Source organism: Pseudorasbora parva, chromosome 17 (genome assembly GCF_024679245.1).
Source record: "Pseudorasbora parva isolate DD20220531a chromosome 17, ASM2467924v1, whole genome shotgun sequence".
Taxonomy (NCBI): domain Eukaryota; kingdom Metazoa; phylum Chordata; class Actinopteri; order Cypriniformes; family Gobionidae; genus Pseudorasbora; species Pseudorasbora parva.
The window spans coordinates 22,803,984-22,830,067 of NC_090188.1; the positions used below are offsets into that span (position 1 = coordinate 22,803,984).

A 26,084-nucleotide genomic window follows, 5' to 3' on the forward strand; every position below is an offset into this window, starting at 1 on the left:
AATAATATGCACAAGATTACATCCCGCAGACATGCAATTGTCTGTCAATCTATTTTAGTATTGCCTTTTTGAGCACTAGGGGGTGCAATACCTTATTTTGCATATAGTACCTGCTATCCTGTGCTGTCACATCATCACATTTTTAATTATAAATAAAAGTATATTATTTTATATTATGCCAAAAAATTGAACAATTTAGACACACTTACCTTAGTAATGATAATCCTAATCAACTCTAAAAGGACACAAGCTGCATCTACACATAGCCGAATGCCCTCGGATACACTGCAGCCGTCAATCAAACTCTGAAGCATCAGGTCTATATCAACCTGCCACCCAAAGGACAAAGCACAAGCATAAATCTTCCACAAAATTCATCACAAATATAGACATCATAAATTACATCAAATAAACAGAAAGGGGTGTAGGTCATTTAACCTTCACAATTAAATATACATGCCAATAAAATACATTTTGTCACATGAGACATTTAAGCAATGTGATCTCTACCTGCTCAGCAGGAACCTGGAAATCAGATTTTCCAATAAGCAGTGCAGCTAGAGCTCCATACATTTGAGGTAGGTGGATATGGCTGACAAGAAGCTTCTGCAGGACTTCAAACCCTGGGCAGATACAGCTCAAACATTCAAACGACCATGAGCGAGACTTCAAATTATCTAGGAAGAAAATGGCAACAACAAAAAAATAAATCAAAAATACAAATATTTTATTACATTATTTTAAATAGTTGTAGTGCTATATCACATGCAACCAAATGAATGGACACTTTTGAAATTTCATCCAGAAATGCAACACCTGTGATACTGGTAGGCATCTCCATGGTCTCCACTAAAGTTCCTGGTGACACACCCTCTCTAAACTTGGCCAGGATGTTCGGATACGATAGGAAGTGAGTAAGCAATGTGAGAACCAGCAGCACTGTGCTAGTGTGGATGTGGCCCTGTAAGAAGAGGAGGAACCAATCCGACCCCAATGCGAAGAACACCTCTTCCTGGTTACTGCCATGTTTAGAAACATTTGAGAATTTATTTAGAATTAAAAATTAAAACAATTATTTTATCAATATTATTGAACATGATCGACCAACTAAAAATCATATAGCCCATATTTATGGGAAGTTAATGCAGGACCAATCTGATGACACGTTTCATATCAAAAGAAACTGGGAACTAGAGATAAATACTGTACTAGAGAATGAGATGTGGGTAAATATATGTGCTGGCTGTCATTAGGGTATCAGCAGCCAAATGTGGAAGGAATTTGATTGGAGAAAGAAAATGAGATTCTTCAGTTCCAAATTTGACAGTACTTCACCATTATCACAATGCTGAGATTGTGGGATGGTGGGGGACTATGTATTATATATTCCGGGAATGTCCCAAAATACAAAGGTTTTGGCAGGGGTTATAAGGGACATTTATAACGTTTTAGAAAGACATTTTCCAAAGCACCCAGATTTTTTTCTGTTAAATGTTATGTAACAGTTTTTAAAATTTAAGAATAAGAATTTAAAAACACAGTTAAAAAAACACTTTAAGATTTAAGATATGCGTCAATGGGATAATGTAAACAAGGATAAAAAGAGCAAGCGTTGTTACATTGCTAAACTCGACTCACATGCTAGAAGGTTTTGGGATGATTAGAGAAGACAGCATAGAGAGCAACTGGTTCCTTATCCAAACTGATCTCCCAGGAGTCTGACTCCAGCCTAGAGTTACAAAGAGTTTAAAGAGCATGTAAGGAGTGAGTCTCGTTCAAAAGTCAAGATTTGAGAAGAGCACAAATCTAAAATCATGAACAAAATTGGTAAAAATTACCTTGTGATTGATCATCATAATCCAAATCAGAGAAAGTGCTCTTCTCATTCAAAGTAGGAGGCAAAAGACTATGAACTAAGAAGAGTCCAAGCCTGATTGAACAAACAAAAATGTCAAGAAATCACACCGGGTTACTTATTTTTATTTATTTGCTATCTTAAAGCTTTGCCGATTTTCCCAAAATTGGCATGAAAACTGGGGTACAACGAATGATTCAATTTAAGCCTGTAAAAGTGAACAGACATGCCTCTTGATGTCTGTGGTGTTGAAATGCTCCTCGAGGAGGGATTTGATGATGGTACAGATGACTGACACCTTCCTGCGGGTCACACTGGGATCATGCAGCAGGATCAGGAGTTTGCTCATCATGTTGAGTATGTGCATGACTTCAGCATTCTTTTGACTCCCACTGGAACAAACTCACCATCAGACACACGTATCCACAACAATCTACACAGGCACAGCATGTTTCCACTAACAAGGTTTAGGCATGGTTGAAAAACAGGAAGTGTGCCACGCGTTTCACATCACTTCATGCTGCACACTAAACATGAACTCATAACAACTTGACATCAGTAGCCAACAACGTACCTTGACTTCAGGATATCAGCAAAATGATTTAAAACACAAATGTCAAGATTTTCGGGAGCATTCTGCCACACCTACAGAAAAAAGAAAAACACTTCTTACAATTTAAGCAAAAGGTTGCTTTTGTTTCTTGAATGACAACAATTTTGCAATATTAAGTTTAGCAAACAATAGGGCCCGGTTTCACAGGCTTAGATTAAGCCAGGATTAAACCTTAGTTCAGTTAGGACATTAAAGTGACTTTTTGCCAACATGCCTTGACAAAACAATGACAAAACAATGGCACCGACTTATTTTAAGATTTGTCAGTGCAAGTTAAGTGTCAGTAAAAACAGCTCAAACATGCACTGGTTAAAGCCTTGTCTGTGAAACTGGTGTAGAGGTCCTGAGCTTGCTGTCCTAAAACAAAGAGAATTACCATTAGAGTAACTAAAACTCCTATGAGTTTTTAGAATGGGATTAAAATAGGTCTGTGGTCTGTGATTAACATTGCTTGATGAGAGATTTCTCTTTTTTGTCTCTAAAACATTAGCTATGCACAGTCATCTCTCAAATCTAATTTTTGCAACTGCCGTGTGGTTTAAAAATATACACTACCATTCAAAGGTTTGACGTCAGCAACATTTTTTAAAAGGAATTTGTATATTTATTCAACAAGGATGCATTAAATTGATCAAAAGTGACAGGAAAGACATATATAATATGACGAATATATTCTATTAAGATAAACACTGTAAAAAATGTATGACTTTTAACAATGATAATAATAATAAAAGTGCTTTTTGCATATTAGCAGCAAATCAGCATATTAAAATGATTTCTGAAGACTTGTGACTGTAGACTGGAGTTATGATGTTTAAAATTCAGCTTTGCCATCAAAGAAATAAAGTAAATTTTAAAATATATTAAAATAAAAAACAGTTATGTAAATTGTTCTAATATTACACAATATTACAGTTTTTACTCTATTTTTGACCAAATAAATGCAGCCTTGGTGAGCATAAGAGGCTTCTTTCTTTTTTTACAGACCCAAAAAATGGTGGTGTACATTGCCAAAAGGTTGCTACTTAAGGGGGGTAAGAGTTGTTAGCTTAATTGCACATCATTAATCAAGCATGTACACTTGCATCCTTGTTTTGCATGCAGAAAGTACTGTTAGTGCTATTTTTACCCTTACATGAATTTCAAATGTGCAAAAGTACGTGGTCACAAGTGAAACACATATTTTGCACATGAGAAACATGGGGTTTTGGAACGGTTCCCATGTGAAATACGTGTGAGATCACATGCGAAACGTGGTGACATACTGTCCACATGTGATCACGTGTAAAACATGCTAGCCCCATGAATTCAGTAACTGAAAATAATTTGTTAAAAATTAAACCGGATATAACATGAACCTATCAGTGGTCATCCTTTAGCTAGCTACTTGCTCTAAAAAGTACATTTCTATGAGTCATCTCTTTAGACTTGCTGTGGTTAACACTCATTTGAAGGATCTTATCACTAAATATGATCAGCTTGGTACAGACTGTGAGTTAGACTTCAGGGTTAGTCAACAAATTGACGTCATGACTGAACATCTCTATTAAAATTCAACTTAAGTCACTCAGAAAGCTTTTGAGTTCACCAAAGTAGATAATATTGCAGCTATGAAGAAACATACAGCACACCAATCTAAAACTTACCTCAAAGTCACAGAGTATGTCCTGAAAAGCGCTGATGTTTGGGATACGAGTAGTGACATTGCCCAGCTCCATTGTGCCCACTATGGCCAGAATAAGCTGAAAAATCCTGCTGCTGATCAGCTGAGACTTCATCTTCAGCAGGAAGGACAAGAGCTGACAATAAAAAAACAATCAAATCTGCAGCTTGGATTTGTTATACTGTAAGTCTTAACTTCCTTTAATTGACAGCACTACCTTATACCCATTAGTACGTTTCATCTCCTGCTCCATCACAGGATTTGTCTCTAAAACCGAAAGCAGAACTTTGACAGCAGCATACAAGGATCCATCATCTGAGGCCATCGCCACCAAACTTAGAATGGCAGAAGGGCCACCAATATACTGGAAGCTACTAGCAGCACTGAATGACTTGAACGTCCTTACACCTGGAAATAAAAATGTAAAATCAGCCTCAAATCAGTAGCTCACTACAAAACAAATGCTGCAATCTTGTCTTACAATAAGCACTTCAGAGTGGTAGCTAGTGGATTTGTGTTTTTACCAAAACAACCAACCAGGGCTGCCCCAATCGTCCGGGCAGTTCCACTGAGGTGCTGGCTGATATTATGAGCCAGGAAGACAGGAGTACAGTTATCACGTGACGTAATCCCCATCTGTGATCAAAATAATAGAAGAATCAATCATGATTTAATAATCAAAATAATTCAATTCATAAATTAAAAAGGAACATAAAAGCACCTCTTTGGCAATCAGGCGACAGTCCACCTCATTGTACTGGTCTCTAATATTTACTACTGTAGTTACAGTGGAAACTGCCGGGTTTATGGCAAAGGAAATCCTCTCTGGTGAGACCATCCTAATTTGGGACATTGCACCATCTGTCTCACCTCCTATTAAACATATGTTCATGTGTGAAAACAGATCCCCATAGAATTCAGAACGATTTCAGACAGCGAGAAGCAAACTTTCTCACCTTGAATGTTGAGAGCGAGGTAATTGCCAATGTATTTGGTGCCCTGCCCATAAATAGTCTCCACCTGATCAGAACTTAAAACTTCCTCGAACAAGTATGTGGGACCGACACGCCAGACCAGAGCTGCATGCTGTTTCCATAAAGATGGAGTACCAATAATCCCACACACATCAATGACTGCAGAGGGATCCATTGAGATGGACTGACCGGGAAACGGCTGAATGTACTTAATCTGGAAAAAGAGCATTTTTAACAAGTTAGCAGCTAACATGCAGTTAAAAATGCTATTTTAAAACTTGTACGCGTATGGAAAACAAAAGAGAAGCTTTTATCCTAAGTGATTTAAACTGCATTCAAGGTACACATTTGTTCAGGTTATGCATTGACAGGGAATTGAACCCATGACCTTGGCATTGTTAGCTCCATTCTCTACTGTTTAAGGCAGCTATGGGAATCAGTTCATCATAGAAATAGAAATCATCCCAAAAAATTACCCTATCAATGTCTCATTCTTACAATTCCGTTCAAAAGTTTTGGGGTCAGTAAGATTTTTTTAATTAATATTTTAATTCCGCAATGTCATGTGACACTGAAGACTGGAGTAATGATGTTGAAAATTAAACTTTGCCATCACCGGATTAAATTAAATGTTAAAATATATATATATAGAAAACAGGTATTTTAAATTTTATTTTACTATATTTTTGATCAAATAAATGCAGCCTTGTTAAAAAAATAAAAAAATAAAAAATAAAAAACAGACCCAAAACTTTTGAACGGCAATGTATTTCACACCAAATATATAAAAAAAAAATTTGAAGAAGAAAATTCCTTAATTTAACAAAACATATCAAAGATTCTTGCAAAATGTAGTTTAAGTCATTTATAACATTTTCTAAAAATTCACTATTTGTGTTTGACAGAAGAACGTCAGTCATACTGTTTGTATCGCTAGCTTTGAAATAAAAGTGGGTACATAATTTTTAGGTAAAAATGTAACTCCCTGCCCCAACCTTTGCTGTTCCGATTGCTGTTGCATTCAGATAAACAGTGACTACACAGCTCTTCTTCATTCCTTTGGCCATAACCACACAAAGTTGGTGCCACTGGCCTGGTATCAGGTGTTTGGAACAATTAAACCGCACTGAGGCTGGCAGCATGCTGGGAGTCGACACCTCTGGCTCCATCATGTCTGTACAGTAAAAAAAAAATACTATAAACAACACATGGCTAAACTAGTAAAAAAAAAAAAGTAACAAAAGTAACCTAAAGTGACATTTTCACCTAAGAACTGATATGCTTCCTCCTCAGTGGAAATCATCAAGTTGCCTTCAGAGATACTGACAGACAAGCAGCTGAACTGCTGCTCAGCACGAGACATGTGGCGCACTACTGTGAGCAGACGCACAGGGTGGGATTCAAATGCCGAGCTGAACCGACAGATCATAAACCAGCAGGAGAAAGACAGGCCGGCTGAAGGAGGGAAGCCTCTGCAGTCTGTGGTGATAAACACAAAATGCATAAAACTGGGCCTGCATTGCGCCTTTATATATTTTATAAAAGCATTTGGTAAATGGTTTATTTCTAAAGCAGATCAATCCATTTGTAAACATCCATTTGTTTATTAGTATATTAGATTTTTATACCAAAATAACTTTAGTTGTACTTCTATATCTCATGTGATTTAAGATGGGGTGTTTATTTGAATCTCATTATTTATATGCAACAATGTAATTCTACAGTATTTCTTACCAGTCCCCAAGCCGCCAGTGGATATGAAGTCTGCACTGACACCTTTAACCGTGGCCAGGGATGGCAGGAACAAACACCTGTGGAGACAAAATAGTTTTTTGTCATTTAGCAGAATAAATATTGCTATATTAATAAATCAGTCATTTTACTTCCAGCAAAATCTTACGTCTGGCTTTGGTATGTCCCTTTAATATTATATATATATATATATATACATATATATATAGTTATGTACACAATATATATAGCTCCTTACATACATTACAAGTACAACCCATATTTGAGTCACGACCCACCAGTTGAGAAACACAGCCTAAAAAGACACAAATCTTTACTGGTATGTCTAAAAACTCATGTGCAAACACTTACCCATAGCCACTGTCTGTCATGTCAAACTCCACAAAAGAAGGGGAAATAGAGATTTTGTGTGGCTGAAAGGACCGTGGCGACGTGATGGAGACAAGACTTATGATTCTATGAAGAGGAACTGCCATCCCAGTGTCTAAAGAGGTTTTCAGTAGACTGAAACTTCTTTTCATTGCCTTTTTCGAGGATTTCCTGTTATGCTCTTCAGAGTCTTTTGTCTGGTCTGTGCAATAGATAAAATAAATTTATGAAGATCAATATAATTTCTGCAAACAACAGATGTAACAATATGATCAAATGTTTTTTTTTCTTTCATGAAAGAGGAAGTAATCCAAAAAGGAAGTCTGTGAGGACTAAGAAGTACTTGTGCAGTTGGCCTCTTCACAGGAGACAGAAAGCATGTTTTCTCCACTACACATCAGAGGATCCCCAAGACACAGAAACTGCCTAGAATAATGACATACAAAATATTTTAAATTATTTTTATCATATTGTAAATTTAACATGTTTCATGAGGAATGCTGACCTCAGGCATGTGTGATCCATGGACTGAGAAGCGAGTTTCTCAATGATCCGAACTATGGGCAGGTGTAGTGAATGGGAATTGTCGATGAGGATGCGTTTGCAGTGAGTCAGGAGTGTGGACACCAGACCAAACTCACACATGATCTGCCTGTTTCTCTCTGACTTCACCAAAGTCTGCACATGATAAGCCACAGCCAGCTGCAGCTCTTCAGCCAACTATAGGACAGAATGTGGGCCATTATTGTCATTTAATAACTTGCTAATTATTGCTTTTTAGTCACTACACCAAATACAAATTATGTCCGAGGTATGACTGTGATTGCGGTTGTGGTTTTACTTACACAAGGGTCACTAGGACAGTAAATACTGGGCAGGAGAGTCATGATGAGCTTAACAGCTCCTGGGTGAAGAATGGTGAGGTCAGAGTAAACCCTGAATGAACAATGATATGTTTAACAATCATAAACAGGCAGACAAAGCAAAGAAGAAATTGTCCCAGTAATCTATACATAGATAAAAGTTGATTGAGAGTACCTACCTCCCAGAATTTGTTGATAGTAAAGACATACTTGAGGCCCTACTGTGATTAAACAACTCATCCTCATTGGATGGCTCCCCTATCCTCTGACCTGAGACTTTGATCTGACTCTCACCAGCATCCTTATTCTCCTGCAAACCAGTGCATGGATCTGCAGCCAAGCTCACACCGGTAGCAAACTGCTCCAGGAATCCCAGCAGCTTAACACAGTCTCCTAAAAGTGATGGCAACTGGGGTTCCGGCTTCTCCGCCGCTTCAACAAACTGCTGGAAAGTCCTGCAGTCTGAGATGTCTTTGTCTGTTTCCACAGTGACCCCTCTCTGGAAACAACCTAGCTGCAGCAGAGCCTCACCCAGCTTCTCGCAGACTCCGGTTGTGTGAAAAAAGTGGGCGTTGACCGGGTGCACGTGCACGGCAAGGGCGATGGTGTGCAGGGTAAGGAGCAGCAGCTCAACAAGGCTCTGGCGGCTCAGTGAGGCCCATATTCCAGTCGGGGCTTCCAGCAGGGATCCTTCCATGTCCACGACAACAGAGAGCAGGCCGGTAAAGCCTCCAGCAGTCCGGAAGGCATTCCAACTGTTTGGGTTCTCCAGAACTTTCATAATAGACTGTGCAAAGGCAAGGTGCAAGGGATTATTACAAGTACACTACCGTTCAAAAGTTTGGATGATTAATTAAAGATGATTTCTTTGTTTTTGAAAACAGTCACCAAGGCTCAAATCAAAAATACAGTAATAATAAAATACAGTATTTTTAGCAGCCATTACTCCAATCTTCACGGTCACATTTAAGTAACATGTCTAATTATTTTCCAGATTGAAAACAGTTGTGTTCCTTATTTTTAAGAGTAAACTGTGATAGATTTTTTCAGGATTCTTTGATCATTAGAACATTCAAAAGAACAGCATTTATTTGAAACAGAAACCTTTGTGACATTATAAATGTCTTGCTGAATAACTTTTTTTGTGTTAAATTTATTGAAGTTTTCAAGTTTCAATAGTTAAGTAGCTCTATGGAGCCCCTAAACGGACATGGTGATGGAAAAAAATAGATCTCTTTAGGAATTTTTTTGAGATGGGAGAACAAATTATGTTGATATTTTTGCATTCTCTCACAAAAATGTTGCGTTCCCCAAGAAACCTTGCATTCGCTAGCAAAACATTTGAGTTCACCGCAAGTGAACGGAAAATTTATTGGGGGAACCCAAAAGTTTTGCGAGAGAACACAAATGTTTTGAAATATAATTTTTCCTCTAATCTCATATTTTTTCCACCATATTGTCCCTTTTGGTGCTCTGTATAGTTCAAGTTCAGACGTTAATCTTTATAAATGTATTATTATTAAAAACCAATATAAATGGGTCATTCCGTGTCAACTCGACCAGAGGTCCTTGGCTAAAATAAACTTTGATTTTGATGAAAAAAATTCTCCTGAAAGAAAGAAATATATGAAGAAGAAAGCCAAATTATTACATTTCATGAATGTATATCTACTGAGTAATACAGTAATTGTAGAGGGGGTCAAAATGCCAATTTTCACATGAGATTTGGTGCCACATTACAGTGTAAAAATTACTTTAATAAAAAATCATCATTCTGTCATCTTTCTACACAGAGATTTTTAGGTCTATTAGATAAATCTGTTTACTTTAGAAGTGCTTTTGATTTTAGATTCTAGTTTAGATTCTAGTTCTTAACAAACATTTATTTTGGTATCTTGAGGCCCAAAATGGAGATGTTAATGTAAATTGTAAGTAAATTGGTCAATTGTACACATTTTTAGTGGTCAAAAACCAAATGTGGGTAACTTTTCAAACAGCTCATACTTTAAAAAGTAATGTCTGAAGATCAAATAATACTGAAATTAGAAATGTATCTTGTTTCCCTCTATCAAAACCATTGCATAAAACATACTTCTCTAAATGTTCCAAAAAAATTCTGTAACTTAAGAAGTGTTCAAGATATCTTAATATAACTTTAGATTCTGAAACTTTTCTTTTGGAATCTTAATTTTTTAAAGGACTACGTGGTTCAATCCCAGAGATAATGAGATACTCAGTAAATATACAGCAATTTATTTGAATATTTTGGCTTCCATCGCTATTAATGTTAATCTTTTGTAGTGGCACCTAGTTGCTTTTAATTCTTCTGTACCACCTTTTGAAGTCAGTCTAACTACAACCAGTATTTGAAACGCTGCTCGAGCAGACCACTGTCATCTTTTTAAACAAAAAATTATGCATAGACAAAAAACTGTGTTGTTTCCAACGTCTCTAACTTTAAACTAAACTAACTACATGCAATCGCTTAAGCTATGACGTAGTGCTATCTGACTGGAAGCTCAAAATACTGAAATGTTATAGGATCTAAGCATTACTAAATCATGCTTTTTTTAAACCAATACATTTCTTATTCGTTTTCATGAAATAGTTTTTTTATTTTTTATTTATTACAGTTTAAACTAAGTTATTATTTCAAGTGAACTAGTCCTTATGTGGCTCTTACATCTTTCTTCAGAAAAGACTAAACAAAATCTAAAATTTGAGCCAGGGAAGTTTCCAAAATGTGGTTGATTTGACATAGAACGATCCAATAGGAATTAGTTACAAGGTTTTACTACATCTGCCTAGAATTGTTCAAAATATCTGTTTGAAAATAATGTATCACTTTAAAAAGGGAAACGGGAGGGGTCTCAAGTTTCAAAGAGCCTAGCACAAAATGGATTAGCCCTTATTCAATCTACCATGCTAATACATCAAAGAGCTAATGTGTCATAAAATGAAGCCCAAACCTAATTAGCACCAATAGAAGTAATCAGAATGGCTCTGACACATTTCACAGAGTGGTCAGGGTGAATCCAATTGTCAGCAGCCTTAACCCAGTTAAACTTTAATGGTCTGCAGGTTAGTATTCCTGAGCCTGAATCTAAAAAATGGACATGTACAGTAACTGAATAACATAGTTATGCATAATTAGATTTCTCTCACATTCTCTGATCTGATATTGCTCATAATTTTGTGTGTGTCGCACCACAAGGCTGCAGGCTTAATCGAATGAAGCTTGAGTTAACAGCTAACTGTATATTAGCAAATCAATCTGAATTTGGCTATAATGGAATCAGGCTCCCAAAAGCTGATATAATAAATTCACCGGCTCATTATACTTTAAACATGTTATAATTTGTTAGAATTAGGAATGAACGCTGAATTTACAGACAGTTACAGGCTATCTGAACTCACGGTTTAGTTTTAGTAGGTGCCCTCTTCCAATTTAATCCCATCATGCTTTGGAATAAATAATTGCGACTGTATTTCAACTATTTCAAGTCTTTACAATATGTATATGTGACTGAGGAAGTGGGAGAGCCAAAAAATAAAAAGCAGCAATAAAGTAAATACCTGTAAAAGATCCTGTTTGAGTCTGAGCTCACTCTCAGTGGAGGAGCAGATGGCTCCAACGGTGGTGCTCATGTATTCCTCTGGATTCACCTCAGAAAGCTGCTCCAGGATGCACAGAGCAGGACTCCGCATCTGCTCAACATCCAGAAAGATCTTCACATAGGGAATCATCCCCAAGTCCCTGATGAACACTATTAAAGCCAAGAGACTGATCAGATGCCATGACTTCTAGTGCACTGTCCTTTAGATAACTCCTTACTTCAAATTGAGCTTGTGCTCAAATGCAAGAGAAAGAGATCATTCCTAAAATGTTGTGGGTTTACATTTTTATTTCATTTTACTGTAATTATTTCCTGGCTGCATAGAGGGTTCATTATAAAGAAAATTATTTCAACCAACCAGTGTTCCTGACTGACTGCAAGGCCAGGGCTGCAACCACATTCAAAATATTGGTGGTCAACTTCCTTTCATAGTTGTCAGCCTTCTCTTCATCCTCATTTGCTGTTGATAAATAAGACCTCAGATCAGGCTCATATCAAACTTTCTTGTAATTCATAGTATGGAGTAAACCCCGAATGACTCACCAGCAACTCCAGTCTTTCTGATTATCTTTGCCCTTTTTTTAAGCTCAAACAACAGTAGCTCCATCAGTCCTCCATCACTCAGGACTTCAGACAGCAATCTGCTGTGCATGATGAGTCCATAGAAGCAGTCGAGAGCTGCGACGTTGAAGGCCTCCGAACAGCCCTGTTTCAGCACAGCTTGGATCTTCTTGAGGGTCTCGTGTGGGATGTAGGAGAGCTGGAAGATGACGGTCTCAACCAGTTTGAAGAAAAATAGGTGAACAGGTGGAGATTTCTGCCACACACACTCAGCCAGCTGAGCAAGAGACTGCAGAGTCCACTCCAGCAGGAAGAAGTTAGCCTTTTCCCAAGACCAGATCATCTGGATGGTGCGCAGGATTTGGCTGCAGATCACTGTGTTGCTTGAGCGCAAGAAGGAGGACTGGATGATCTTGAAGGCTGTAAGGTTCTTCACGGACAAACCTGAAAAAATATAGACAGTGAGGCGCTTAGAAAGTGATAAAAGGTAAAGGAGCAACTGGTCGAGTACTTAAAGGCCCCATGGCATGGATTTTTTTTATTATTTTATAATGTTTCCTGAGGTGTACTTATATTGTTATTATGGTTTTTACATCAAAAAAAATGTCATAATTTAGAAATAAAAGGCATTTTTTTTCTATCCTGATATTAGCCCTCTGGCTGGAATGCTCTGTTTCAAGGGGCGTGTCTGCTGTGAGTCTTCAGTGAAAACACCCACTGTTGTGATTGGCTGACATCTTTGCGTTTGAAATGAGATTACGTGCGGAGGGGGCGTGGCTTAGTGAGGCGCGAGCACCAGGAATAGCACTCACTGCCAATCAAGAGAGAGACAGAGGGAGCTGGGGAAAGATTGCTGAGAAAGTGTTACTGTACCGAGTTGTTGAGCGTCTCTGAGTTTAATATTATTCTTATTATATATATTATATATTATTATTTTGTTTGTATCTGATTGCTCTGAATAAACACAAGTAACCTTTGCTTAACTTAACGGTGTCATTCAAAGGCAGTTTGGACAAGTGTGCACTGCAGATATACATGTGATTGACAGATCCGAACATTATAAAGACTGTTCTTTGATTGCTCTCTGTAGTTTAATCATTTAAATAACAGATTTGTTTCACACTAACAAAAATGACGTGAAGTTGATGGTTTTAGTCACTGGCTTGATTCTCTGATGCATCAAGACGGTCAGCGATGGGACTGACAGTATTAATCAATTTAGAAAGAAAGTCTGTGTGAACTTGAATGATTAGCTACACAACAGAACTCACTGATCCTAGATCAGGCATTAATGAACACTGTTACTCACTGTTACATACTGTGGCGGTGCTGTTGAATCCATATAGTAAAGCCTGTGTTGACATCGCGACTGATAAACTGAATCTATTCTCTACTAATTCTCTGGGCGGGCAAAGCACAGGAAGGGGAGATAACCTTTCCTGGTATGACGTCATAAGAGAATTCAAGATCATCTCGTCTGAGCTCTCATTTTCTCAAAGGCAGAGAAAGACAGCCAGAACTCAGTTTACACCAATCAAAATGTCTAGCCATTTGGGGATAATATTCAGGCTAGGGGAACAAAACCTCATGAAATAAAAATTTCATGCCATGGGACATTTAAATGACAATATCCTGGCCGGACTACTGTTGTTGGTGATATAAGTATTTGAAATTAACATGATTTCTTAATGTCTAGTGACATATCAGGGCCATTTTATGATTAATTGAAATACATTTCTTACATACAGTTCCTTTAACTAAAAACTTTCATCAAATAATTTACTGTGCAGCAAAAAATATATTATAATATAAAAATTTTAAATATGAAACAATTTATTAATAAAATAATAATTTCAACCATAAAGTATGCACCTAAAAATCAAATACAAATAAAAAGCTCAGAAAATTATTTCTACAGAAAACATTAATTAATAAATAAAAAAAAGATGCAATTAACTTGACTGGACAAAAATAGCATTGCATCATGTTTGAGTAGAATAACAATGTATATTAATTGACTTTAGGTTGTCTACATATTATATACACAATTTGTAACGCTATTCCTAAAAGTACATTGAGAGAGAGCAACATTACTGACGACATTATGAACAACTAAGAGCTCATGCAGATGACAAACTCTGCATCAGTATTGAGTTATTCACATTTATGATGGCTGAAACTGTGTTATAGGGCACGTATTAAACCACATTTTGAACTATATCAACATTTAGGTATGTCAACATTATGAAAAAAAGACTGATTTGCTCTTTTGACAAAGGTGCGCCGATGTTTATGGCAAATAAATATAGCTGCAGAGGGTAATAAGATTGAGTTTCACCCATAATTAAAATCACATCAAAGCCAAATGAAATAAAGCTTAAAAAAAGGCACAGTTTTTCTCTCTCTCAGGAGTGAGGTGCTCTGGTGGTGATGAATGGAGAATTGCCGTATGGATGAAGAGAATGGATGCAGGGTGGCTTAAACGAGTTAGTGAGGAGTGCTACACTTCATCATCCAGGACATAATTGCCTTTTCTGTGGCGCTACTATGAGGTGGTGCAGCAAAGATGCAGAGTGGCACTCACTGTCTGTCATGGTGGCTTACCGTTAGTCAGGGTGGGGTCAAATCTGAAGCCTGGTGGTTGGGGGTTGTTCACACATACGGCCACCTTCAGTTCAGCCTTGCCAAAAAGCGTAAATGATGCAATGAGGCCTAGAAGGTCTTGAACTGCTAGAAAGTGCTCATCTGTTACTTCCTCCTCGCAGCTGCAAAGGGCAAAAAAAAAGTAATTATCTAGTCCAGTATGGCATGTTTACACATGTATGTACATGTTTGCAACAGCTCAAAGAAAAAAACTTTTAAAAACTTTTTACTGGAATTTAATGAATGGTATTTTGTATCATTTATTCTTTACAACTGGTCAAAGCTACACTACTGTTAAAAACTGTGTCAGTATGATTTAAAAAATAAATAAAAATACTTTCATTCAGCAAGGAAGCATTATACTGATCAAAATTTACAGTAAAGACATTTATACAGCAACAAAAACATCAAATAAATGATGTTGTTTTTAACTTTTTATTCCTCAAAGAATCACAAGAAAAAAAAATCCAAAACATAACATTACGCAGCACAACTGTTTTCAACATTGCTAATAAGAAATGTTACTTGAGCACCAAATCAGCATATTAGAATGATTTCTGAAGGATCATGTGACACTGAGGACTCGGGTAATGATGCTGAAAATTTACTTTTGCCAATACAGGAATAATTACATATTAAAATAATAATAATACAATTATTGCTGTCAAATCGATTAATCGCAATTAATCGCATCCAAAATAAAAGTTTGTGTTTACATAATATATGTGTGTGTGCGGTGTATAATCACTATGTATATATAAATACACACACATACATGTATGTATATACTGATAAATTAAAAAAATACATATACAGAATTACATACAAATATTTCTTAAATATATACATAAAATGAGTGTGTATTTATTTAAACATAATTATACACAGTACACAAACAAATATTATGTAAACAATCTTTTATTTTGGATGCGAATAAATCGCGAATAATCGATTTGACAGCAATATTAAAAAAAACAAAAAAAAACAGCCATTTTGAATTTTAATATTTCACAATATTACTGTTTTACAGTATTTTTTATCAAATAAATGCAGACTTACTGAGCATAACATACTTTTATCCAAAACATTAAGGGCCAGATTAACTAGCGCAAACCCTCTTTTGGCGTTAAAAAACTACTGTCTGGATTTACTAAAGACACGCAGTGAAATAATTTCGCTGAAAAGACGTGGGCACAGTAACTTTTGCGGCTGACCTTATAGCAAATGCATTTGTAGGAGTTTCCCTGTAATATGCTACATTTATAGGAGAGAATTTAAATGAATCCTGTAGGTGATTTACTAAAGTTTGCGCTAGTCAATTTACTGTTTTTTACGCCATTATTTACCGCCCCAAAAAAGCATGTCTTAAATCAGATGCTAAATTGTGCGGCTCTTGGTTTTGCTCTTGGTTTGTCATTATGGAAATGATCCGGCAGCATCTGTGTTCTTTAATGTGCAGGTCGTCAGTAGATCACGCACAGAACTATCCACTTCCATCTGTGCTTTTTTTAAAATTGCGCTCTCACGCTACTTTGCACTGTTCAGTTAATCTGGCCCTCAATAATCTTACAGACTCCAACATTTTGAATGGTAGTGTAAGAAACAGACAACAAGGTAACAGTGGTCTCATTTACTAAGCGTTCTTATAGTATGTGCACAGAAAAGTAACAAACATTTCTCCGGATTAAATGTAGATGCTCGCACACAGTTTTACACACAAATACGTGTATAAGCATGCTTGGTGAATGAGACCCATTGTTCTTTGAGAACGGTCTAGTCCTGTAGTGACCCTTGCTGTGAGGAAGCGTAGACACACAGTGGGATAGAGAGAGCTAGCATGATCAGTAATATGATTGAGCTCAATTTACTGCTGATCTTATTACAAGCTCTTTAATTATTGAATTCTGCGGCATTCAAAAAGAAACTTGCAGGAGGAAGGAGCTAAGAATGAGAGGAAGAAAGAGAGCTACAGAAAGGAATGGAAAGTACTCAAGAATGCATTAAGTAAAAGCATTTTCCACCTAATTTTTTTAGGCTTTGGAGACATTTAGTTATCAGTTCTGCCTTTCATGTGCACTATTTAGTGACAATCTTCAATTACATTGTTGATTTTTCCAAACAAATCTCATGAATTTACCGTAACAAGATGGCCTGAAAGATCCCATAGCCGTCGTTGTTCTCAAACTCCTCAAAAAGAACAGGACTGACTGGATAAGAGTCCTTCACAAAGCTGAAAACACTCATGGCCACCTCAGCTACAACATGACCAGGGACGTCCTCGCTGAACTTATGCATGTTCTGGATGCAGATCTTAATGCAGTTACTAGCTAAAGGAAACAAAACACCATAAATAAGTGTAATAGAATTAAATAAGTACATGAACTATTGACTAACAATTTAGGAACTAATTTTCCCTAGGTCAGTCTGTACATTTTCCTAATTGTCTGTGGCTCCAAGATAGGATGTCCCCGGGCAAACTTTCTGACTTGGATCATGTTCAATATAATATCCTAGACCCAGGTCTGCCAAAAAGTGACAACTGGAAGTTTTTATATCATGCCTAAGATTTCCTAATACGACCTACCAAAGATATCCAGCTAAAACCCAAATGTTATGTATTCATAAGTCTGGGGCAACTAAGCAATTCAATTTAGCATCATGTGAAAGTAAATTTGCCGATGTGCTTATAGTAGCTTTCCATATTTAGCCAAAATACAATCTTTTTTTATATAAATAGATATTAAAGTAGATTATTACACTAATGCACTTTTTTTAATAAACTAAATGCGAATAATTTATTATGATTTTTTTTCTTCATAATATAATCTAATACGGTGCATTCAGTTGACCGGAGAATAGGCTGGGGCTTGTGTGTGTGTGGTTGTTGACCTTGCAGTGCAGGTACAGTGTTGTGAGCTTGTGCTGCAGACACTGCTCGGAGCACACGGGACGCCTGCCGTCTCCATGAGGGGCTGCACTGATCCCACAGCAGTGTGAGGGAAATCATCACACTTGAAAGCTCTTGGGTCTCCAGCAGAACCTCCACAAAACACACATGCCTGCAGAGCTGCAAGATCACCTGAGCAAGGTTTAAAGAGATACATTTCTCTTAGTTTGACACAAATGCATTAGATATGAAAACCTTCTATACATGGTCATTCACTATAAGATTAAAAGGACTATGTAAATTTGTGCAAATTTATTTAAACAATAATAATACTAAACAAAGACTTAGCTTTCTAAAAATGTATGTACTAATGGAGAAATTGAGTTCCCAATTTGATAAGCATTACACAAGATGAGCCTCTGTAGTGTAATTACTTACAACATAAAATAAAGCATGTCAAAATGTAAAAACCTGAATAAGAGTGTCCTGGAAAGAGCATTTGACTTCCTCTTTGACATTCTTCTGAGGGTCAAAGTTCTCTTTCCTGGGAGGCAAAGCTACAAAAAGGTACAGACATTTGACTAATGCAGCAGGAAGACCCGTCCTGATCATAACGCCAACCTCCTGTCAAATAACACAACAACTTCATGTCAAAACATGACTAGACAGGATCGAGTCAAACAGAAGAATGCTTTCAATGACAGATCTAAGCATCTGAACGCTGACTTGTGTAATAAAACCATAAAAAGAAAAAAGAAAAGAAAATTATGACATTCTGAATTGAATACATTTTTGTCTCCGCAATCAAAACTCATGATTTATATGTTTTTTTTATTTATTTTTTATAAAACAATATGGTAACTCTTTACTATAAGGTCTCATTTGTTAACATTAGTTAATGTATAAACTAACATGAACTAACAATAAGCAATACACTTGTTACAGTAGTTATTCATCTTTTATAACGTTAGTTAATAAAAACACAGTTGTTCATTGTTTGTTCATTAAATCAAAGTGCATTAACTAATATGAAAAAATAAAAACTTTGGATTTCAATAATGTATTAGTAAATGCTGATATTAAAATTTCCTAAGATTAATAAATGCTGTAAAAGTACTGTTTTTTTCTTACATATTTCATGTTAAATAATGAAACTTTTTTATGAAGTGTTACCTAAAATACATAAAATGCAACAGATTTGCTCTTTAACTATATTTTTTAAATGTGTACTTATTGGTAAAACATAAGCAAAGTAATTACAAAACTGATTGCACACATCATAAATATATCGGTTTTAGTACTTACAGCGTCTCTGTTAGACAAAAGAGATATTGATTTGAGCAGAAGCCACCCATGGTTGCTTTTGACCTCTGACCTCTGAAACAACTGCTCCAATTCATATCGGGCTTCCTCTATTTTGAACAAAGCCATAAAAGCAACAGAAAGCACAATTAAAGCCATTTGAGCTTACTGTATATTAGCACAACAGATTACATTACTAAACAACAATTTTTAGTAATGTAATCTGAACTAAACACAATAAAGAAGAACTGAAAAGAAATGCACACAGACAATAGCCATAACGGTCAACATTCATTTTGTTGTATGTTTGTGAAATAAAGAAGTGGGTGCTACTTCCCTTTAAACAACAACAGAATCAGAGTTTGCTTTGTATTTGGCCTTTAGTGACTCGATGCCACTGTTACCACTTTATTAACACTGCGTTGAATTATATTTTTATGTACCTGCAGGCTTTTCTGCAACTCTCTGCTGTATATGACAGACAAGAGCTCCTCCAACCTGCAGCGCCAGACCCTGGAGGTCCAGATCATCAAGGACGCCACCACTCTCTGAGACCTTAAGAAGAATTAGCGGAAAGATTGTTTCTGTTAATCATTAAACATAAACACAATAAATATGATCTTTCGTTCAAAAAATGAGCAAAATGTAACTTTTCGTTGAAGTAAAAACTTTTCGTTGATTCTAGCAGTATTGGCACTCACTTCTAGAATGCTTTATGAGTAAAATATCGCAGTTGTATATTCCCATTCATATTTTTTTGGCACACCAGGAACATGACTAGGAACATGACTAGGAACATGAAATTCCTGTTTCACAACAGTGTAAATATGACGAAACACAAAGGTCAAATTCTCTTAATCGTCCATCACAATGGGTAAAACCAAACAACAAACAAGTATTTAATGTGCAGCAAAAGGTTGTTATGAGCTTCACAAAATAGAAAGTGGCTGTAAGAAAATAGCTAAAACATTGGAAATTCCCATTTCCACCATCAGGGCAATAATTAAGAAGTTCCAATCAACTAAAGATGTTACAAATCTTTGAAGAGGACCTGTGTCTATATCGTCCTAATGCACGGTGAGGAGGAGAGTTTGAGTGGCCAAATACTCTCCAAGGAACATAGAGATTAGTTGAGTCTTGGGGTCAGAAACACAAAAATCAAACAGCCCCTACATCACCACATGTTGTTTGCGAGAAAAATGGAAGAAAAATCATCCTCGCTCATCCAAAAACAAACACCAGCATATGCAATGGTCAGACACGACTGGGATTCTGGGATAAACAGGACTGGATTCTGTGGTCAGATGAAACTAAAAAAAAAAACCTTTGGGGCAGCAAACCCATCAGACAGGTTTGGTGCAAACAGGGATAAAAAGTACCCTAAGCCCACAGTTAAAATATACCGCTGGACCTTTAATGCTGTGGGTGTATTTTTTAGCTGTAGGTCCTGGACATCTTGTTCTGATACATGCTTTCATGGATTCTAGCAAATACCAACAAATAAAAAAAATCTAAACCTGACGCACGGGCCTCTACTAGAAATCTTATAATGGATCTTTCATCAAGACAATGATCCAGAATAAACATCAAAATCAAAATGTATCACTGAGCACAAAAGGAAGCCTCTGCCATGACATCCCAGTCCTCTGACATGAACCCTATAGAAAACGAGTGGTGTGAACTGAAGAGAAGAAGCACAAACATGAAGCTGTGAATCTGAAGGATCTGGAGAGATTCTGTATGGAGGAATAGTCGTTCACCTCTTCTTGTCAGGTGTTCGTGTTCTTTTTAAATTAACAATTAAAGGTTCGAGGTTCGAACAATTAAAGGTTCGATTTTTGCACATTTTTTGAATGAAAGATCAAAAGGATAAACAATGCAGATTTATTTTTACAGTAATCTTTGATTGTTTTTATAGCAAGGGTGGCAGTAATTCTCCACAACTGTAATCAGCACTTTTCAAGTTTAATTTCCCTAAGCTGAGTGCATATTTCACCCAACATTCCCAACTTCAATCCCTACTTCTGTGTGAGTTTTCAAGCGGATGTGATGCCTTACTTCTTACTCTACAGTTGGTTAAATCCCAGTAAGAATGCAGTGATAAGCCATTGAGTCACACGTGTGTAAACCTCCATGGGTGTGATTACATATCAGTAGGTCATGACGAGTTTTTGTCAATGCAGATCCACAAACCAGATCAATGTCTCCTAGTTACAGATTATCTTTGAATTTAAACACTAAATGCTTAATCAGTGTCAGTGTGAAGTGTTTTTGTCAAAGGGACACACATTTCATCCAATCACTGATGGGCAGCTAATATTATAATATTAAAAAGGTGTATAAATGATACATCGACTTACAATAGGTTGAATGACACGTCTGCCATAGCTTAACGGGGTCTGTATCGTTTTTAATCGTAATTTTAAACTTTGAGTTTCGGGTAGTAACCAGAGAACAAAAAGAACTACAAAATTCGACTGCTTTACGGCAAATACGTCACTTCCACCAACACCCACACTTCCTTAAATTCGGACGTGCGAGCCCAATAATCGTTTGTTTGCCAGATGTTATAGTCATGTCCGAAGCAGCACAAAAAAATTAGATAGCAAAGGTTTTGTTGGAGGAAAGCAATAAGAGGAAACGAAAAAGTGATTGGATTAAAGGCAGGACGAGGATCAACTTTGGGCCAGCGTTTGTTGGCGTGAGCTGAAGGAGGCGTGCCCAACCGATGCTGACTTGGCTGTCATGCTATGGTTATTACCTACCACTCAAACACTGAATCGAAGTATTATATAGATTCTGTAAAACGGTAACCAATAGACTATGCTACTATAATGACGCTGGCTTGTAATCGTGAGCATCGCGATCATTTGGCGTTTGAAAAAATTAAAACCCATGAAATTATATTCATATGACATGCTGAAACATATGCCACTGTACCTGGGATGAAGACATTTCACACGCGACAAACAGAACTCCTGCATGTGAACTCCTGCAGTGTTCAGGGTAACTGTTAGTGATGTGCGGGTCGGCTTTTTTTCCAACCCGCAGGGCCGCTTTTATGAAGTTATTTGGCCCGCCCCGCACCACTGTATATATTTTTACAACCCGCCCCGCACCCGCGACCATTAAATAGACATACGGGGCCTCCTAATCTGTCTAATCCATTCTACACTGTTTGCCTGAACTTTGCACAATGTGAAACTCTGACATCAGGGTTATGGGTTATGAGACGGCCCGCTCATCACTGGTTCAGGGCTATCTTTAAATGCACTTTTATGGACTTCAAAACAAAAAACAGCCATACACTGCCATTAAAAAGCTTGGACGAACCAGGACAATTTTTTATATCCGATGTATTTGTCTGAAAGAAAAAATGTTATACACACCTAGGATAACTTGAGGGTGAGTAAGTAATGGGGTAATTTTCATTTTGGGGTGAACTATCTCTTTAAAAATGAACAAAAGACGTTTCCATTGTTATTATTTCAAATAAGTGCTGTTCTTTTGAACATTCTTTTCATCAAACAATATTAAGCAGCACAACAGCAGTTTTCAACATTGATAGTAATAAGAAATGTTTCTGAAGCCATTGTAATAAGAATATTAGAAGGCATATTCTATTTTGCATATTCTGGAGGATTATGTAACACTGAAGATTGGATGTATGTATGTATGTATGTATGTATGGATGGATGGATGGATGGATGGATGGATGGATGGATGGATGGATGGATGGATGGATGGATGGATGGATAGATGGATAGATGGATAGATGGATAGATAGATAGATAGATAGATAGATAGATAGATAGATAGATAGATAGGGATATTATTTTTGTGAATTAATAGGAGCATCCAAAACTTTTGACTGCCAGTTTATAACAATCAGTTCTCCTTCACTCCTCTCAATCATTTTCTGTACCTGGATAAACAGAAGCAGTAGTCTACTGAGCTCTTGGTCTTTGTGTTCTGGTGAGCGTTGGCCCAGTTGAGTTAGCTGATCTCTCAGAAACATCACTAGATCCTCATCTGCTTTCAGGTCCCCATTTGTCTCACTGTTAATTTGGGTAGTTTTCAGTTCTGTGCTCTCTGAACTCTCCCCTGACGCACTCAGTTCCCCGTTCTCCTTACTGATTCTGTCCATTTCTGCTCCCGCCTCCTATGAAAAAATCAAATAAAAAAAAGGTACAATTACATTGAAACACTTACACACTGATACTCATTGATATGATATGTGATTATGATATGCTTCTCTTAAAAAATGTCTTAAACTGCTTTCTCAATTAAGTGACTGTAACAAGGAAGCTATTGCACAAAAAAAACTGCTTCTCTGATATGTATCCTTCACATTCTTTCAAAAACGAATGATCTGATACATTTTATTTAAATTTTACAGCTTTAGGGTTTTTTAGGTGAAACATCTGAGACAAAATAAATTAAACATATGAAGGAACAGTTGATAAATGATGCATGCATAAAAGGGAAGCCATACAACTTTTTTCAAGAAGGAATCACAAAAATATAGTACAATAAAAGCATTGAAGCTGAAGCATCTGACAATAAACATTCATTTAAAGACAACTGCAGTAAGTTGGAGGGCTTTCCTACAACTTACAAGCAGCTGTTCGCACATAAATGTGATCTTGTGATGTCAAGCCGTGAGCTTGTTTTGCTACAGGGAGGACCATTTACATTCCAGGAGAAATGGCATTGCACTGCACATTCCCACCAGTTTATTCGCTCAGTGGCTAAATACAGCACAGGAATGTCATATCATATCGTTATTTTCTTCAAAAGCCTTTGGCTAATTGCGGTAAACAATATTGATCTGTCCAGTAGCGGTCTCTTGGTGAAATGTTTAAACGTAAAATAAAATCTGATAAAATAGGCAAATTCGAGCAAACAAATAGGCTTAGAAAGTACTACCAAATCAGTCAAGCTTCCTTGTTTAACTTTATGAAGCAACAAAACTATTTTGAATACACTTAAATGAGACAACAACATGACAACCACAGCTATCAATGGTCTCTGTGAGATAGCTGGATTTAACCTCTAAACGAATATGAACCCCAGGTGAAACTCCAGTTCAGACCAGACTGTAATCCGACACTTACCTGTTGTTTAGTAGGTGGCATATCAAGTCTTTGATAAGGCTTGTGTACGTAGATTTATGGCTGGACAGAAGTCTTTCCTTTGGGTTCCCATGTCACATCACCCAGTCAAGTGGCCAGCTGAAACATGCCTCCTAATCTGTCTAATCCATTCTACACTGTTTGCCTGAACTTTGCACAATGTGAAACTCTGACATCAGCTGCGCCTGGTCATGTGCCTCACTTCCTAGTGAAAAAAAGCAGAAGAAAGACTTTCTTGCGCATCTGTGTGTTTTCCACATTAATAGGCTCAAAGTAGGATCATGTGAAAAAGACTAGTGTATCATTCGGGCTGGTTTTCCTTATATTATTCCAAAAGGAAGATTTAAAATCGACCAATCAAAAGTGATTTTGAGGGCACGTAAATAGTATCTATGTCCTCTGGTGTGTTTTTTTTTACACTAAGCGCTTTGAGATTCGGCAGATGTTGAGCAATAGTGACACCGTGTGGTGATTTAAGATAGCTCACAAACAGTGACTAGCCAATACACCTTGGAGTAATGGGCGAACGATAGGGAGCGTGCCGAACGGATTTACGGTATACAGGTCCTTCTCAAAAAAATTAGCATATTGTGATAAAGTTCATTATTTTCCATAATGTACTGATAAAATTAAACTTTCATATATTTTAGATTCATTGCACACAAACTGAAATAGTTTAGGTCTTTTATTGCTTTAATGCTGATGATTTTGGCATACAAGTTCATGAAAACCCAAAATTCCTATCTCAAAAAATTAGCATATCATGAAAAAGTGATCTAAACGAGCTATTAACCTAATCATCTGAATCAACTGATTAACTCTTAAGATTCCTGAGGCTTTTAAAACTCCCAGCCTGGTTTATTATTTAAAACCGCAATCATGGGTAAGACTGCCGACCTGTCCAGAAGGCCATCATTGATACCCTCAAGCGAGAGGGTAAGACACAGAAAGAAATTTCTGAACGAATAGGCTGTTCCCAGAGTGCTGTATCAAGGCACCTCAGTGGGAAGTCTGTGGGAAGGAAAAAGTGTGGAAAAAACGCTGCACAACGAGAAGAGGTGACCGGACCCTGAGGAAGATTGTGGAGAAGGACTGATTCCAGAACTTGTACTTTTCAAAGTACTTTTTCGGATGAAAGCAAATTTTGCATGTCATTCGGAAATCAAGGTGCCAGAGTCTGGAGGAAGACTGGGGAGAAGGAAATGCAAAAATGCCTGAAGTCCAGTGTCAAGTACTCACAGTCAGTGATGGTCTGGGGTGCCATATCAGCTGCTGGTGATGGTCCACTGTGTTTTATCAAGGGCAGGGTCAATGCAGCTATCAGGAGATTTTGGAGCACTTCATGCTTCCATCTGCTGAAAAGCTTTATGGAGATGGAGATTTCGTTTTCCAGCGCGACCTGGCACCAGCTCACAGTGCCAAAACCACTGGTAAATGGTATACTGACCATGGTATCACTGTGCTCAATTGGCCTGCCAGCTCTCCTGACCTGAACCCCATAGAGAATCTGTGGGATATTGTGAAGAGAAAGTTGAGAGACGCAAGACCCAACACTCTGGATGAGCTTAAGGCCGCTATCGAAGCATCCTGGGCCTCCATAACACCTCAGCAGTGCCACAGGCTGATCGCCTCCATGCCACGCCGCATTGAAGTAGTCATTTCTGCAAAAGGATTCCCGACCAAGTATTGAGTGCATAACTGAACATAATTATTTGAAGGTTGACTTTTTTTTGTATTAAAAACACTTTTTTTATTGGTCGGATGAAATATGCTAGTTTTTTGAGAATTTGGGGTTTTAATGAGCTGTATGCCAAAATCATCAGTATTAAAACAATAAAAGACATGAAATA

General features: G+C 37.1%; 1 protein-coding gene across 1 annotated transcript in view; it reads right to left on the bottom strand.

The window, feature by feature from the left end:
• The window catches only part of wdfy4 (WDFY family member 4), a 52,439-nt gene extending 27,901 nt beyond the window's left edge, over positions 1-24,538 (bottom strand). Inside the window, exons 1-31 of the mRNA XM_067422311.1 lie at positions 24,217-24,538; positions 23,025-23,261; positions 19,543-19,654; positions 19,103-19,209; positions 18,269-18,421; positions 17,800-17,989; positions 17,048-17,237; positions 14,872-15,032; positions 12,250-12,711; positions 12,065-12,166; positions 11,666-11,856; positions 8,269-8,876; positions 8,072-8,162; positions 7,732-7,946; positions 7,570-7,652; positions 7,209-7,428; positions 6,840-6,916; positions 6,372-6,584; positions 6,101-6,279; positions 5,088-5,319; positions 4,853-5,004; positions 4,656-4,767; positions 4,349-4,539; positions 4,115-4,267; positions 2,430-2,500; positions 2,086-2,247; positions 1,839-1,930; positions 1,639-1,729; positions 817-1,019; positions 511-677; positions 210-329 (exon numbers count right to left, since the gene is read on the bottom strand). Of these exons, the coding sequence (XP_067278412.1) occupies positions 210-329; positions 511-677; positions 817-1,019; positions 1,639-1,729; positions 1,839-1,930; positions 2,086-2,247; positions 2,430-2,500; positions 4,115-4,267; positions 4,349-4,539; positions 4,656-4,767; positions 4,853-5,004; positions 5,088-5,319; positions 6,101-6,279; positions 6,372-6,584; positions 6,840-6,916; positions 7,209-7,428; positions 7,570-7,652; positions 7,732-7,946; positions 8,072-8,162; positions 8,269-8,876; positions 11,666-11,856; positions 12,065-12,166; positions 12,250-12,711; positions 14,872-15,032; positions 17,048-17,237; positions 17,800-17,989; positions 18,269-18,421; positions 19,103-19,209; positions 19,543-19,654; positions 23,025-23,261; positions 24,217-24,237 (5,358 nt within the window). The 5' untranslated portion in view covers positions 24,238-24,538. The remainder of the gene's footprint in view (positions 1-209; positions 330-510; positions 678-816; positions 1,020-1,638; positions 1,730-1,838; positions 1,931-2,085; positions 2,248-2,429; positions 2,501-4,114; positions 4,268-4,348; positions 4,540-4,655; positions 4,768-4,852; positions 5,005-5,087; positions 5,320-6,100; positions 6,280-6,371; positions 6,585-6,839; positions 6,917-7,208; positions 7,429-7,569; positions 7,653-7,731; positions 7,947-8,071; positions 8,163-8,268; positions 8,877-11,665; positions 11,857-12,064; positions 12,167-12,249; positions 12,712-14,871; positions 15,033-17,047; positions 17,238-17,799; positions 17,990-18,268; positions 18,422-19,102; positions 19,210-19,542; positions 19,655-23,024; positions 23,262-24,216) is intronic.
• Between the last annotated feature and the right edge of the window lie 1,546 nt (positions 24,539-26,084).